General features: G+C 50.8%; 1 protein-coding gene and 1 long non-coding RNA gene across 7 annotated transcripts in view; one reads left to right on the forward strand and one right to left on the reverse strand.

The window, feature by feature from the left end:
- GATAD2B (GATA zinc finger domain containing 2B) overlaps positions 1–14,204 on the forward strand; it is a 65,454-nt gene extending 51,250 nt beyond the window's left edge. For 5 of the 6 annotated variants that reach the window (XM_080984656.1, XM_080984657.1, XM_080984655.1 and 2 more), the window contains 6 exons: positions 1,121–1,291; positions 2,147–2,462; positions 3,031–3,233; positions 4,194–4,307; positions 5,661–5,778; positions 6,487–14,204. In XM_080984656.1, coding sequence (XP_080840782.1) covers positions 1,121–1,291; positions 2,147–2,462; positions 3,031–3,233; positions 4,194–4,307; positions 5,661–5,778; positions 6,487–6,620 — 1,056 coding nt within the window. In that variant the 3' untranslated portion in view covers positions 6,621–14,204. The remainder of the gene's footprint in view (positions 1–1,120; positions 1,292–2,146; positions 2,463–3,030; positions 3,234–4,193; positions 4,308–5,660; positions 5,779–6,486) is intronic. The other variant, XM_080984654.1, reaches the window with a different exon arrangement.
- LOC308465176 overlaps positions 1–14,814 on the reverse strand; it is a 154,796-nt gene that overhangs the window by 91,500 nt on the left and 48,482 nt on the right. The window lies entirely within an intron of this gene.

The following is a 14,814-nucleotide window of genomic DNA, read 5'->3' on the forward strand; positions in this document are numbered from 1 at the left end:
GCATGCCGGAAATAAAAGCATGAGCAGTGAAACATATGCTTGCTTAAAATACAATATAATGCAAGGGATAAAAGCATACATACATCTAAAATACTATAGGCTACAAATGATGAAAAACGTCAGATGCAAATTGGAATTAAAATGAAAGTATCATCTTGCGAGAACTTTGAACCTGCTCAGTTTGATTTCTAACCATGCTGGGGGAGTCTCTTGATTGACAGGTGGGTGGCTCCGCCCACCTGTCAAACTTGATGCACTGGGGCATAGGGGGATATAAAGGATCTGGCCTGCCAGCCAGATCCAATTGCCCACCCCTACTTCATAGGTCTGTCCAGCAGCTTCCAAGAAATCCCCTCCCCTCCCTCCGGCATCATTGTCGCAGTTCCCAGAAGTCCATCAGTGCTGTGCTGACCTTTATTTTTCTGTGCAAACTCCACCAAGTTGGAAGAAGGGGCCTTTTCACTGGAATGGAAACCGTGCCAAGTCGCTCAGGAGCAGCACAGGGGCAGCTTTCCTGGGAAGTTATTTTTCTTCAAAAGTCAGTTTATGAAGACCTACCTGCGCACCCATGCCTCCGGCTGTCCCTGTAGAAAATGCCACAGTTCAAAGGACTGGAAATCAGTAGCACAGTTTTTATTTTCGGGAAAGGTTTTTAATGGACTTTTGGCTCACGGCCCTGGCCTGGCATGGCGATAAGGGGGTTAGGGCACCTGTCCTATGAGGAAAGGGGGAGGGGGAGCTGCTGTATACCTGAATCTCCCAAGTAAAGCTGAGAAAGAGCTACTGTCCGTCAGCATCAACAACACTGAGCTGCCTGGATTCAGGATAAGGCAGCTTCCGATTTAAATCATACAGTTATCCAATGAGGGCTAGAATAGTAGCTGTAGTTTGGATGGATGCACGTGCTTTGCAGACAAGAGGTCCCAAGTTCAGGCTGCCAGTGGGGTATAGATCAGCCTTCCCTAACCTGCTTTGAGCCCCAGGTCCCAGGTACGCCCTACTGGGAATGACATGGGGATGTGCTTTGTAGATGCAGCACCGCAGAAGAAGTTGCAAACCTCGCCTTTGTTCCATGCTCTCCATCTCTCTAAAACACACACTTTTCTCCTCTTTGGAGCAGGGTCACAGCGTCATCCGGTCCGCCACCAACACGACCCTCCCCCACATGCTTATGTCGCAGCGCGTCATCGCACCAAACCCCGCCCAGCTCCAAGGGCAACGTGTCCCTCCAAAACCGGGCCTCATCCGCACCACCACTCCGAGCATGAGCCCCGCCATCAGCTACCAGCCAGTGAGTAAAGCAGCCTGGAAAGGGTGGGAGGGCCAGTGGGTCTGATCTTCTTACACGGCCACCTTGCCCACACGGCAGTTTGAAACTGGGGGTAGGACTTTGTGGAGCCCAAGAATAGCATTTCCACATGGATAACCTCAGTGGCGGGAGGGGCCAGAGACAAAAGTGGGTCGAGCAATGGGTGCATAGATCACCTTTGTACAGCAAGCTAGGTTTTATTTATTTATTAAGGGAAACGGGTGGCCCTATGGTCTAAACCACTGAGCCTCTTGGGCTTGCTGATCAGAAGATTGGTGGTTCGAATCCCCACAATGGGGTGAGCTCCCGTTGCTCTGTCCCAGCTCTTGCCAACCTAGCAGTTCGAAAGCACACCAGTACAAGTAGATAAATAGGTGCCACCGCGGTGGGAAGGTAAACAGTATTTCCATGCTCTCTATTTTCCGTCACGGTGTTTTGTTGCGCCGGAAGCGGTTTAGTCAGGCTAGCCACATGACCCGGAAAGCTGTCTGTGGACAAATGCCGGCTCCCTTGGCCTGAAAGCGAAATGAGTGCCACAACCCCATAGTCTCCTTTGACTGGACTTAACCGTCCAGGGGTCGTTTACCTATTTATTTATTTTTATTTTAGCTATTTATTTATTAAGTTTGTGTGATCAGTTGAAGGCCACATTCCAGACAGGCAAAAACACTCAAGGAGGGTGTGAAGCAGGGCTGCTGGTGAGGGGGCGTGGCCTGTAGTGAAGGGGGCGTGGCCTGGAGAGAGTCCCAAAGGTCAGAGAGAAAAGCCTTGGTGGGCCGCACACCTTTAACATTTTCTTTCTTGTCCCCTCTACTCTCCTGCGCCTTTCCTCTGCAGCAGTCCAGCTCGGCCGTCCCCTGCCAGCGCACCACGTCGTCCGCCATCTACATGAACCTTGCCTCCCACATCCAGCCGGGCACGGTGAACCGGGTGTCGTCGCCCCTGCCCAGCCCCAGCGCGCTCAACGACGCCGCCAACTCCCAGGCGGCCGCCAAGCTCGCCTTGCGCAAGCAACTGGAAAAGACCCTCCTGGAGATCCCGCCCCCCAAACCGCCCGCCCCTTTGCTCCACTTCCTGCCCAGCGCAGCCAACAGCGAGTTCATCTACATGGTGGGGCTGGAGGAGGTGGTGCAGAGCGTCATTGACAGCCAAGGTAAAGGCCAGTGTCGGGGGCAAGGGCTGCAGCATAGGCAGTGCAACTGGGTTGAAAGAGGGTGTCAGAGGGAAGCGAGCTGGAAATCCCGTTTCCCATGCCTCCTGACTCAGGGGACACGGGGAACTAGCCTATTGCTGTCCGCCTGATGGAGCTGTCCTGTCACAGATAAAACTGTTTTAGTTATTGGTACGCTTTTAAGATTTTTTAAATCCAAAAACATTATTCTGCTCCAGGGTAGCCTGACAATAGAGGCAAACTGGGCCACACTCACTCGTGTTTGCCCCCCTCCCCCCCTTTTTCTTTGCATAAGTGAGGCTGCATTTTAATTATTGTTTTTATTATTGGTTGTTAGCTGCCCTGAGTCCGGCCTTGGTTTGGGGAGGGCGGGGTATAAATAAAATTTATTATTTATTCTTATTATAAATGAATGTTTAGCTTGTGCTAAAAGTCGTTGAAATTCTGAACCCTGGAGGTCTTCTGTGCACCCCCTTGGCCTGGAACGGTTCCTGAGAGAAAGGTCCCCCTTCCTTTGTGTCATGCATCTTCTTCTACCCCTCTTTCCCAGGCAAAGGTTGCGCTTCCCTCTTGCGAGTGGAGCCCTTTGTTTGCGCCCAGTGCCGCACAGACTTCACCCCGCACTGGAAGCAGGAGAAGAACGGCAAGATCCTGTGTGAGCAGTGCATGACCTCCAACCAGAAGAAGGCGCTTAAGGCTGAGCACACCAACCGGCTGAAGAATGCCTTTGTCAAAGCTCTGCAGCAAGAGCAGGTGGGTCCCAGGAGGGAGGGAGGGAAGCCCGGTCAATCCAGGTGAAATGGAAGAGGTGCGTGCTTCCTGTCCCTCTGAAGAAGAGACATAGCTCAGTGTCAGAGCTCTGCAACTAGAAGGTGCCAGGATCATTCCCCAATGGCACCACCAGGATGGGCTGAGAGGAGGTTTCCTGAACAAAACCCTGGCGAGTTGCTTTCCCTCAGTTTAGGCAACACTGAGCTCAGTGAACTCAGTATTAGGCAGCTTCCCATGTTCCTCATTGCTCAACGTACATTTTGAAGGGCTGTAGCTCAGTGGTAGAGAGTCTGCTTTGCATGTGGAAAGATCTGGGTTCAATCCTCAGCATCCCCAGGTAGGGCTGGGCAAAGATCTTTGTCTGAAACCATGGAGAGCTAGTCAGTGTCAGCAGCACTATGCTAGGTGGATCCAATCGTCCGTTGACTCTTTATAAGGCAACTTTACAAGGTCCCTGTTGAATTCTTCGCCTGTGTTTTCCCCTTGCACGTTTATTTAGCACGAATAAAGAGTTTTGGAAACCAAATTTGAAACAGTCATCATAGCTTCCCCTTCTTCTTGACCCTGACCCCTTGGGTCTCTGGGAATTGTAGTTTGGGGAGGCAGCAGTCCACTGAAATGAATGCACGGGGTTAGATCGGCAAGATTCACTCCCAAGGAAAACCAGCAGTGGAAAGCTAAGTTTTTCAGGCCTTCTCAAATGCTGGAACTGAGCAAGTGTTAGCTGGAAGAGAGCCCCACCAGCAGGAAGGCCCCGTCTCATGCACTCACCAAACTAGCCAGTTTCAGTGGCTGGCACACAAGCCGGGCTGTGGATATTAGATTGCAGGCAGGGTCATCTGAATGCAGGCTGTTTGCGGGGTGGGTGGGCAGCCTGTGTCCCGCCAGGTGACAGCCACACGGCCCAACTCATGACCAGCCTCTTCTTTTTCCCTCTGGCAGGAGATAGAGCAGCGGTTGCAGCAGCAGGCAGCGTTGTCCCCCACCGCCACTCCCGCCAGTGTGTCCAGTGTTAGCAAACAGGAAAGCATCATGCGACATCACACACTCCGCCAGGTGAGAAGCCCTTCCTCGCCCAGCCCCTTCTGGCAAAGTGGCCCCTTTCGCATCCCACAGCCGCCAGCTGTTCGGCTACCCCCTCCCCTCAAAACAGCCTTCTGATCTTGTCTCCCGGGCAGCCCATTCCCCTCCCCTCCAAAAGCAAAAGGCTGTTCTCGTGTGATGTGGGGGGGAAGAGCATTCAATCCGAACATTCAGCAGCCGCAGAAGTTTTGTGGTGTGCTTCTGAAACTTTGCCAGCCGCTCACTGGCAGATCCCCTCAAAACAACCTTCAGCAAAGGAATGGAGGACGGCAGGCTGGTCCTGCTGTAACGATAGTTAAACGGAGAGGACTAGGTAAAATGAAGCGAAGGAAGGTTTGAGGGATCGTGAGATACGTGATTTATGATACGTATGAAGCAGCAGGGTTGTTTTATACCCTCTCTCTGCTGCAAGAGTTCCACGTTTTGGAATGATGGAATATTGGAAATACCTATCTGAAAATAGATTAAGTTTAATAATACACTGCTGAATAATACAATTCAATGTATCTAGATTCAGATAGGTAGCTGTGTTGGTCTGACACAGTCAAAATAAAAAATACTAAGGTGCTGCTGGACATTTTTTTATTTTTTTAAATTCAATGTGTGTTTTTATAATGATGATGTAATCATCATTATTCCTACATATTTTTGTGATTGTCAGTTGTTTGGAACTGTTTTTAATCTTGTTTTAATCTTTAATTGTTGTTAACCCACCCTGTGGCCTTAGGTAGGGCGAAGGGCAGGTAATTGATAATGCATTTTGTGTGTGTGTGTGTGTGTGAGAGAGAGAGAGAGAGAGAGAGAGAGAGAGAACACTGGAGGGTGGTCCATTAAGGTGAATGGGGCGCTGTCCCACCAGCTTCAGCCAAACCCCACCTGCCTGCCTTCACAACCCCTCCAGGGGTTGTTCTGGCTCTGCCTCCCATAGTCCCTGACTCCATTTACTTTTGGTTCCCTTCCTTCTTCCCCACCAGTTCCAGCAGACGCCAATCACACCTCCTTTGTTGGATGTATTTGCTAAATTGAGTAGCAATAGTAATATTGAAAAACGAACTGCAGCAGAGCTTTGAAAACCCTGTGTGTCTTATGCAAACATTTATCTTAACCCTCCACACAAAATTATTAAACGGTCTTCTTATTCCTGTCCACTCACAACACGTCTGGTTGCGTGCTGAGTAATTATTGTCGGCAGAAAATGAGTCTCCAACTCCGCACTGTGAATCGCTAAACACCGAGTGGAGTTTGGACCCAATACTTTTATTTGTTTGTGCCCCACTCATTTTCCTGATGTTCTGTTTCCTCTGCCCCCCCCCCTTCTCTCTCCAGGCACCGCAACCCCAGAGCACCCTGCAGCGTGGCATCCCCACCTCGGCCCGCTCCATGCTGTCCAACTTTGCCCAGGCCCCGCAGCTTTCTGTGGCGGGAGGCCTTCTCGGCATGCCAGGTAGAGTCTTCCAGAATTTGGGGGGTGGGGGCAGAGATGCGCAGAGGACCCTGCCTCAATATATATCCTGCCCTCTGCCAGCCGATCCCAGCAGGGATCATTCAGCCCCTGGAAGAGAGTTGCCCAGATGGGGGGGGGGAGTTTTTGGGTGGCCAGGGGGCATCCATCATAGTGAGGGCCAGATAGTGTTGGAAGGGAAAACCAGTGTATTGCAAGACACACAGAGACATAAATCCCTGTGCCTCGGGGCAAGTGGGGAATCAGTCTCTCTCTCTTACACACAGTGAATAATGCAAATAAGGGGACGATTTTGTTGAAATATCGCATCCTTTTATAGAATACTTTGCCAATACCCCTGAAGAATGGCAGCTACTGCAATCACAGATTGGACTTTAGCAAACTTAACTAGATGGATCTATCCTGGAGTGGGGAGTGGGAGTCGAGTTGGGGTTCTTGTATCTTTTTGCTCTTTTCTATAATTGTTATGTATCGTAAATTTTAAAAATGTATTCTTTTTTTAAAAAGACAAGACATTCAAAAGGGGCACGTTTCAGCCAGGCAAAAGCACTTAAGAAGGGTGGAAATCAGGGCTGGCGATGAGAGTGGGAGGGGCTGCGTTCCCCACCCACACTTGAGACACGTTCCCAGGAGAGGAATTGGCTGCCTGTGCCTCATAGCAGAAACGTTCCTACCTCTTCCTCTTCCCAGGTGTCAACATCGCCTACCTGAACGCCGGGATCGGGGGCCACAAAGCGTCGAGCCTGGCGGACCGGCAGCGGGAGTACCTTTTAGATATGATCCCGCCACGCTCTATATCGCAGTCCATCAGCGGGCAGAAATAACGCCAGCTGCGCCCCCCTCCCCACCCTTTTCCCACCCACCTGCCCCCCCCTCATCCGTCGCATGCAGTGCCTGTACTGGTGCCTACCATATGTGGAGGAAAAGACAAAAAACGGAAAAAGACAAAAAAGAAGACGACAAAAAAAACCACAAAAAAATGAGAAAAAAAAGACAAGAACATTAAAAAAAAAAAAACACTTCAGTGACCTGCCCTCTTCCGGAACCAACTCTCCCTCCCGCTTTTCTTCTCATCTCCGGATTTTGTTTGCGGGGAGAGGCCAGGCGCCCCCGTCCCTCCTCCCTCCCTCCTTCGCTCCGTTCCCGAGGTCAGAACGCGTCTGCTTGGATCCTGCACTATACACTATGTTAATGCTTTGTTTTACGCTCCCTTTTATTTTATTTTTTAATTTGTAATGATAACGCGTAGAATTTTTAAACTTGTTGTGTTCTTATTTTTATTTCCCTTTGGCTTAAAACGGACGGCTGAGAGAGAGAGAGAGCGCACCTTTTCTTTTTTGTTTCTTTTTTTAAAAAAGGAAATCTTTCTTGAGACTTTGAAAGGCTCCTCCTCCCGAAAGCTGATCGGGGCTGACTCAGGGCTTTCGGCAGAGTTGTTCCAGGGGCACCCCAAGGTGGGGAGGTGTAGGCCACCCCCATGGGTGTGGCCGACCATCTAGAAGGCACAGCCCTGGAAGCCGACGGCGTCTCAGAGAGTCATCCCTGGTTTGGGTGGGTTTCTTTGTTTCCAACGGAGTGGGCTAGAGGGGCATGAGCTGGCCGTTGGCAGAGCAGGGCACGCGTCTCTGAAACGTCCGTGCCAGGGAACAGACACCGCCTACACCCTTGGAGACGGGCCTCCTAAGACGAACTCTGCTGGGTGCTTTCAAATGCTCTTTGGCTCTCTTCACCCCTCTGACCTGTCGGCTTCCCCCAAGCCTGCCACCCTGTCCGGTCTCTGTTACACCGCCCCTTTCCCAGACCAAAGGAGCTCCAGGCATCACGTCGGTTTCTCCGCGGAGCCATCTCTTCGCTCGTCTCTCCTGTGCCGCGAAGGCCGCCGTTGACAGGCCAGGAACATCTTGCAGCGTTGCGTCGGCGGAGGATACCAGGACGTGTAACCGGCCTTCTCTGCCCACCCTTCAGTTGCCGGGGGAGCTTCAGCGAGAGAGAGAGAGCGCCAAATGTTTCAAGGTCCGCCACTGCCACCCGAGCCCTCGAGATCAGCCCCAGAGGCGTTTCCCTGACATCGGACCCTCGCGAGCGGAGAGCGAATTGCTCAGTCACACCCCAGGCGGCTGTAGGAGCTCTTTGAGCTGTACTCCACCCTGCTCTGCTTTGTTTAAATTTTCTGCTTTTTCTGCTCTGCTCCTCCAGTCGTGTCTCCAGTCTGAAGCGATGGGGAGGGAAAGGGAGCATCCCTCTCTCCCTCTCGGGGTTCCCCCTCCCCGCCGGTCTTTTTTCACTCGCGTCCCCCTTTCGGAAGCACTGAATCAAGGACCCCAAAGCCCCCTGAACTCGCGCACACAGGCATCCCAGCCGGCACTCCCCACCAGGTCTGTGGTATCCCCTCCCCACGCCTGTGCTTCCTCTCTTCTCCCCCCCCCCCCAATCACTGAGCACTTAACAAAGAAACAGAGGTGGGGGGAACCGCCCATGCGTTAGGAGGGGCCGCCAGATACTTTTCATAAGCTAGCAGCAGGTTAGCATTGCAGGTGTGTGTAGATCAGGATAGCTAACTCTGAGGTTCACCCGCTCTGATGTTGCCAGGCCAATTGTCCCATCATCCCTGGGTTATGTTCCAAGCTCCCTGGGGCTGGTGGGAGTTGGTGTCTGGCCTCATCTTTGAGGGCCACGAGGTTAATTATCAATATATACATACATACATATATATACACACACACACGCACGCAAGACACGCAGCCCAATAGTTTCCGTTTCCCTGGAAAGCTTTTTCTTTTCGCTCCAGGATCCTTCCGACTGTCACGATGCCGGAAGGAAGGTTTCCTTTGGAAACAAAAAAAAAAAAGGTTTGGCTGCGTCTTAAGATATCTCCTCCACGTGCTACGCCCTTCCTTGCCTCCTTGAGGACCCCGACCCCTCGCCCACCCTCCCCAATTTGCTTAAATTGGATCTACGATCTTCCCTCACCCCAAAACAAGTGCCCTTGTCCTCCCCGCACCCCTTCCCCCTTTAGAATCGGGCGTTGCCAGGTGTGAACCAGTTCCAGCCACCTAGTGTTATTGGGGAGGGGTCGGGTATCCTTTTGGTCTTGTGTTGTTGTTTTCTATTAAAAAAAATAATGCGGTGATGTAAGAAATGTGCAATAATTATTGCCTCTGCCTTTCAGGGCCCAGGCAGAGGCTTTGGCGGCAAGCATTGAATGGTAGCAAACCAGCCACTACTTTGGAGTTTTTGGGGTGGGAGGACAAGGATTAGCCACTCCCCCCCCTCCCCACTGCCATCACCACACTGGGGTGGCATATATGGCTTTGGCAGTAGGGCAGAGGACTCCCCCCACCCCACCCCCTGGAAGAATCCTGCCTATTGAATCAGTGCTTCTCTCATCCTCTGGCTCCTGCCAGTCTTTTCCTACCCCAAAGGGTGACCCCCAACAAAGTTCTGCTCCGATGAGGCTCCTTGAAATGAATGAACCTAAGTCATCTCCCACCCACCAGGGCTGTTCTAAAAACTAGTAACGACCCAAAGATTGCTGTTGTAGATCATCCAGCCAGAACTTGTTCTCTTCCACACTCTTTCTGTTGGGACCACCTTTTGCCCTGCTTGCAAAACGTCCCTCTCCAAAGGAGCTTTGAGTCTGCTCAGCAGACCAGCCCGGGGACCACACTTGGAGTTTTTTCACCTTCCCCCAGAAGAGGGTCTTCCCAGTGGGATTAGCAGCCAGCCTCCTTGCAGAATAAATTCGCTCCTGGCTCAAACTTTCCAGGTTGGCAAACATTTTTCTTTTTTTGGAAGCAGGTGTTTTGGGATGAGGGAAAGGCACTGATCTAGGAAGGATTTTTTCTTCACCTCTTTTTTCTCTCTCTCTCTCTTTAGCACAGAGAGGGGAAGAATGGAGGGGGGGCATTTCTATAGGGGAGAGTGGGGAGACTGCCCTACCTTGTGCACTCAGGCAGGTAACTCCACTTTCGCTTCCCCCGGGAGCGCGCCTCTTTAGCATAGAGCAGGATCATGGCCCTTTGGCACTTCTGCCCGGTGGCTGGACCTACTCAGCCAATTTGGAGCAGGTTGGGGGGGGGCTTGGCTCCCCACCCCCTCAATCCCCCTCTTTACAACAACGTCCCTTCCCAGGATGCAATATTTGCCTGCGGTGGACACACAACCTCCCTCCTTTCCAACCGCCCCATAAATCCCTTACTTTAAAATTGATTCCCATCTTCCTGCTTTCCTAAAGCCGACAAATGTCTTTCTCTCACATATACACACACAAACCCATTTCTCTCTTTGTTTTTCTGAGGGGGCGGGGGGTGTAATGTAGAAAACCATCCTTTTTCATGGTACAGAATTAAGGGTTTCCTTTTCCATCTTATGGGTTTTTTTTCCTCTCTCTCTTTTCCAGATTAGTCATACGTGCTTTGTGGTTGATGCTGTTTTTATTTTTCTCCCGCTTTTCTTCCATCGGGGGGTGGGGGGTGGGAGGAGGAGCGTAACTCGCCTCCCTCGGCCTCTGTTTCACTCCCCCCGCCCCACAACCTCGGTTTCCTCTCCTTCCCCCCATTTTATTCGCTCCCTTTCTCCTCCCCCACCCCCAACGAGCTCTTCTTAGCTTAACAATACTTGCTGCCGAAACGTTATAACTAAAGACTTTTCTTCGTTGTATATAAGCTATTTCTTGACACATTTAAAAATAAAAAAAACGAAAACTGGAAAAAAAAGAAGTTTGGGGGCGGGGGTACGGAAAAGCCGACAACAAAAAACAAACCGGGGTGGGTAAATTGTACATTTGTGTAGAGAAAACAAAAACGACAAAAAGAGAAGACAGCTTAGCCATGAATATTGTGAAAGTTGTTTAACGTCCTTTTTGTAGTGTGACCTTCTTTGTGTACGGCGTTTAAAATGTGCAAAAGGCAGTTTCCTGGAGATCGGGGGGGGGGGAGGAGGCTGGGGCGGGGCGCTATGCAGCTCATGTCACCCGCCCCACACTTTACCCATCCGCACCCCCCCAAAAAAAGCTGAAACGGACTTGGTGGTAGCCATCATTTCCCCCAAAAGGTGCCTTTTCTTCCCCTTGTGTCAGAAGCAAGGAGTCCCATGAACTACCAGCATGCACACGGACTTTGAGCCTTGGTAGAGGCCACAGGCCCAGGGGCTCCCTCCCCATCCCCGTCCCCCCCCAACCCCAAGTTTTCACAAACGGGGGAATCAAAACAAATACTAGTATTAAACTATCAATGTATTTGCACTGTTTGTAACGAATGCTTTAGGCTTGAGACAGCATACACTTCTCTCGACTGTTCCTCATCCGGCGTCCAGAAACTCAGCTCCCACCAACCCCAATTTCCAGGGGGAGACAGTACTTCTCCCTGCATCTCCCCTTTCAACCATTTGCTGGTCCCTCTCAGCTTCATCCCCTTTCATTCTTTCCGCCTTTCAGTGATCCACTTTCTATCATCCCTGCTCCCCCCCAAAACCCCCTCTTAAATATCAGTGACATTCTAGGGACTGTTTGATATTCTTTCCCCTGCGCCCCAAGAAAGTGCATCCAGGATTTGAGTTCCTGAAAATCCTGGGGATTTTTTAATTATGTGGATCGTGCATCTATCCCTCATGGTTCCAGCACACAAGCGAAGGTTTCCACTGCCCAGGCGGGCAGAGATTGTGCTCTGCTTAGCTAAGCTGTTCATAAGTGTGAGTGTGCGTGCATGTACATACAGGAAGGGAGAATGTGACTCGTTCCACGTCAACCGGCCATTGCCAAACAAGTTCAAAGCCCATCAGCGCAGTGGGGAATATCGGGCTTAATGTCTCTCGTACAAAACCTCCGTCAGCTTCAGCTTCCTGAGGTTCTTAACATGGGGATGGAAAGGTGTAATAGATTCTCTACGAAAAGCAAGCACTCCAATACCTTTGAGATCCGTTGAGTGTGAAGAGAGCCGCTTAAATGTCTTGTCCCGTCTTAATGGGAGCCAGAAGTCTTTGCATGCCAGTACGTTCTGAGTAGAGTCTCTCCTTAACTCTCAACCCCACCAATTTAATTGAGGGCCATCCTTACGAGCTGTCAGACCGTCTTATGGAGGGCTCTTCAAGAAATGGGCCTTGTCTCTTATCTACTTTGGAGAACGACAGTTCCCGAAATGGACCAAAGTGTGCTTCTTTCGCATCTTGTGCAGCCCTTCCTAATGCCTTTTGTTTATTTGCCCTTAAGATCCCAGGGCGTCTGATTCCTAACACTCCAGGGAAAGTTTGGCTCCTTTTCCCAATGCTATTTCATTTCCCTTTGGACCAAGTCGGGTGTTTGGGAGTAGCTTTCTGACTTCTTATAAAGCCAAGCTTCTAGTCTTTTATGACATTACTAAACTCAAGAGGACTCCAGCATTTAAAAGCTGTAATTTTTGCAGCCTGCCATTACGGGTGCGTTCTTTGTGACCTTCTGTCATGCACCCCAACACCCCAATATCACCTCTCTTGGAAATCTATATTCGAACCCCCAGGTGCGGAGGCTTCGAAGAAAATCTGAGCAAAGCTGTTGTGAAACCAGCATGTGTTCACCATTGATTTGAAGGATCCTGTGTGTGTGTGTGTGTGTGTGTGTGTGTGCTGAGGGACAGAATCACGTTTTTAAATTTTGGTGTCACATGATGAACCCCCAGAACTGACTTAATGATCCATCCCACATTTGATCTGCAGCATGCTGGATAACATTGACTGGACTTGATGGTAGCCGAAAAGCACTTTCTCACCTTCCCATACTTCCTGGAGTGTAGCCCTCCTGGTGTGCAGGTTGCATGCAGTGCAGTTCCTACTCTGAGTAGACCCATTGAAAGCAATGGCCGTGACCAACTTAGGCCGCTTTTCATTTCTGCGGGCCTACTCTTGAGTATACCTTAGGTGCACACAACCCTGCATCTTCACATCTCTGGTCCCAGACCTCTCTCCCTCAACCATTCAGCCAATGGCGTGGTCCCAATCCCCCCCTCTTGTGTCTCCTGGCCTGAATTCGGGAACCCGCACCCCCAGTTGAGCAAAGTGTGCAGAGGCTTCTCCCGCGAAGAGGGTGGGAGAGTCAACAAGATGAACATCAGGTGGTCCCTTTGCCGCCTTAGGGGTGATTGGCTGTGTGGGGAAGGAACGTGTGGGAATCCTTCATCCCTCCTGATGTTGCTAAGCGACAGCTCCCACCCCAGCCATTGACCGTGCTTGCTGGGGCTGATGGGAGTTGTAGTTCAGCAGCATCAGGAGGGCCAAAGGATTCCCACTTGTGGGGTGTGGACTCCTGGTGCCTTCCCTCACCTGAGCACGTCTTCCTTGGCCATCACTTTCTGTAGCCTCTCGACCTGCAGCCATGCTCACCATTCCTCGCACCAGGCTGTTGACCATGAGTCAACCTTACTCTAGTTCTTGGGAACCAGCCACCACCTCTTAATACGGTCATAATTTCCCCCCTACTCAACCTTCACCTTCTCTTTCCCCACCACACTCCCATTGTGGATCCTGTATCTCGTAGGGTTCCCCAACCCCCCAGCACAACATGATATCTCCTGTAAGGATCACAGCAAATCCGGGGAGGTCAGTTGCAACCGTCCTACAGCCATATGTTACAGAGGCAGGGTTCAGCTCCACCCCCCTATCTCTTCGGGTCAAGAGCAATGGTAGTCCCCTTGCTGGGGCTGCCGGCTCTCAGATCAAGGGCCTAACTTGCCAGAGAGGCCCTACTTTCTCTCCTCCCCACACCCCAAAAACATCCCATTTTGCCACTTTCCCTCTTCAGCCTTCAATTCCTCTAGCTCAGGTGGGAAGCTGCAGCCCTCCAGATGTTGGGAGCCTGTGGCTTTCCAGATGTTGCTGCAATGCAGCTCCCACCATCCCTGGCCGTTTGGCGCACGGGCTGAAGCTGATGGGAGCTGGAAGTCTGGTAACAGCCAGGGGGCCACCAATTCCCCGTCCCCACAGCACGGGGGGCTCAAGGCACCACGAGTCGTTCCGTTGCAGGAGCAGGGTGTGTGCGTGTGTTAAAAAGACAAAAAAATCACGCAGCTTAGCACACACACACACCAATTTGAAACCCAGGGCAGCGAGAGATAGCTGAGCTCAGGAGGGATCAGAGAGAATTGCAGCTGCAAATTATCGGGGTGAAGGGGGGGGAACCTTGGTGGAAATCGGGCCTTTTGCACAATTTTAAGAGGGCTTTTAATTTTAATTTTCCGCATTGTGTTTTTGAAAATCCGGTTTAAAAGGAGAAGGAAGGAAGAAAAAAAAAGCTGTTTAAATATTGCCAATTGATTATGCAGTGACCTGATTAAAAATAATAATAATAAGCTAATTTTTGGAGAAAGGATTAAAAAAAAAACTTTGTAATATTTATCACTTGCAAGCTATGTTTAATAAAGAAAGGAATGGTTTATACATTTTGATGTGACTGGGGCATTTTGGATTTGCTGTCAGGGAAATCCGGGGAGAGGTCTTTGGAGGCAGCACCGTAGAATTTTTTAAACAACACTTGTGTTTGCGTATGGGTCACCGATCAGCATCCTTGGGCCAGGGGCGAAATCTTCAGGGATGACTCAGCCACTTGCCCAACTCCTTGGGCTACTCCCCCTAGTAGTGAGGAACAGCTAACACTGCCCTTCTAGCATTTGGGACTTTCTGGTTTAGAGAAAAGGTGAGTAAGAATCTCAGGCCTTCAGGACCTCTCTTACAAACTCACCTCCGCCAGTTGTTTGTGGATGGATTTGTGAGCATAGGGTATGTGCATACAAATTCGGTGTTCGCCCAGCTTTGACTCCGCCCATGGTTGGCTTTGGCCCCGCCCACCACTGGCATGCGCCCCACCCATCTTGGGGCTGAAAAGGCTCCCCCCCATCCCCCTGACTTAATCCATATTCTCTCCCAAGGTCCTGGAACCAAAGTCCCTTCCCAGCCTTGCAGCTGGAGAACTTTTTAACCGGACAGGGAAATTGGGACCTTCAAAAGAGGTGCTGAGAGCCACTAAATTTACGCCTCTTCCCCATAACTTCAGTA

This window comes from Podarcis pityusensis, assembly GCF_964106645.2.
Source record: "Podarcis pityusensis genome assembly, chromosome: 16".
In the NCBI taxonomy this organism is placed as follows: Eukaryota; Metazoa; Chordata; class Lepidosauria; order Squamata; family Lacertidae; genus Podarcis; species Podarcis pityusensis.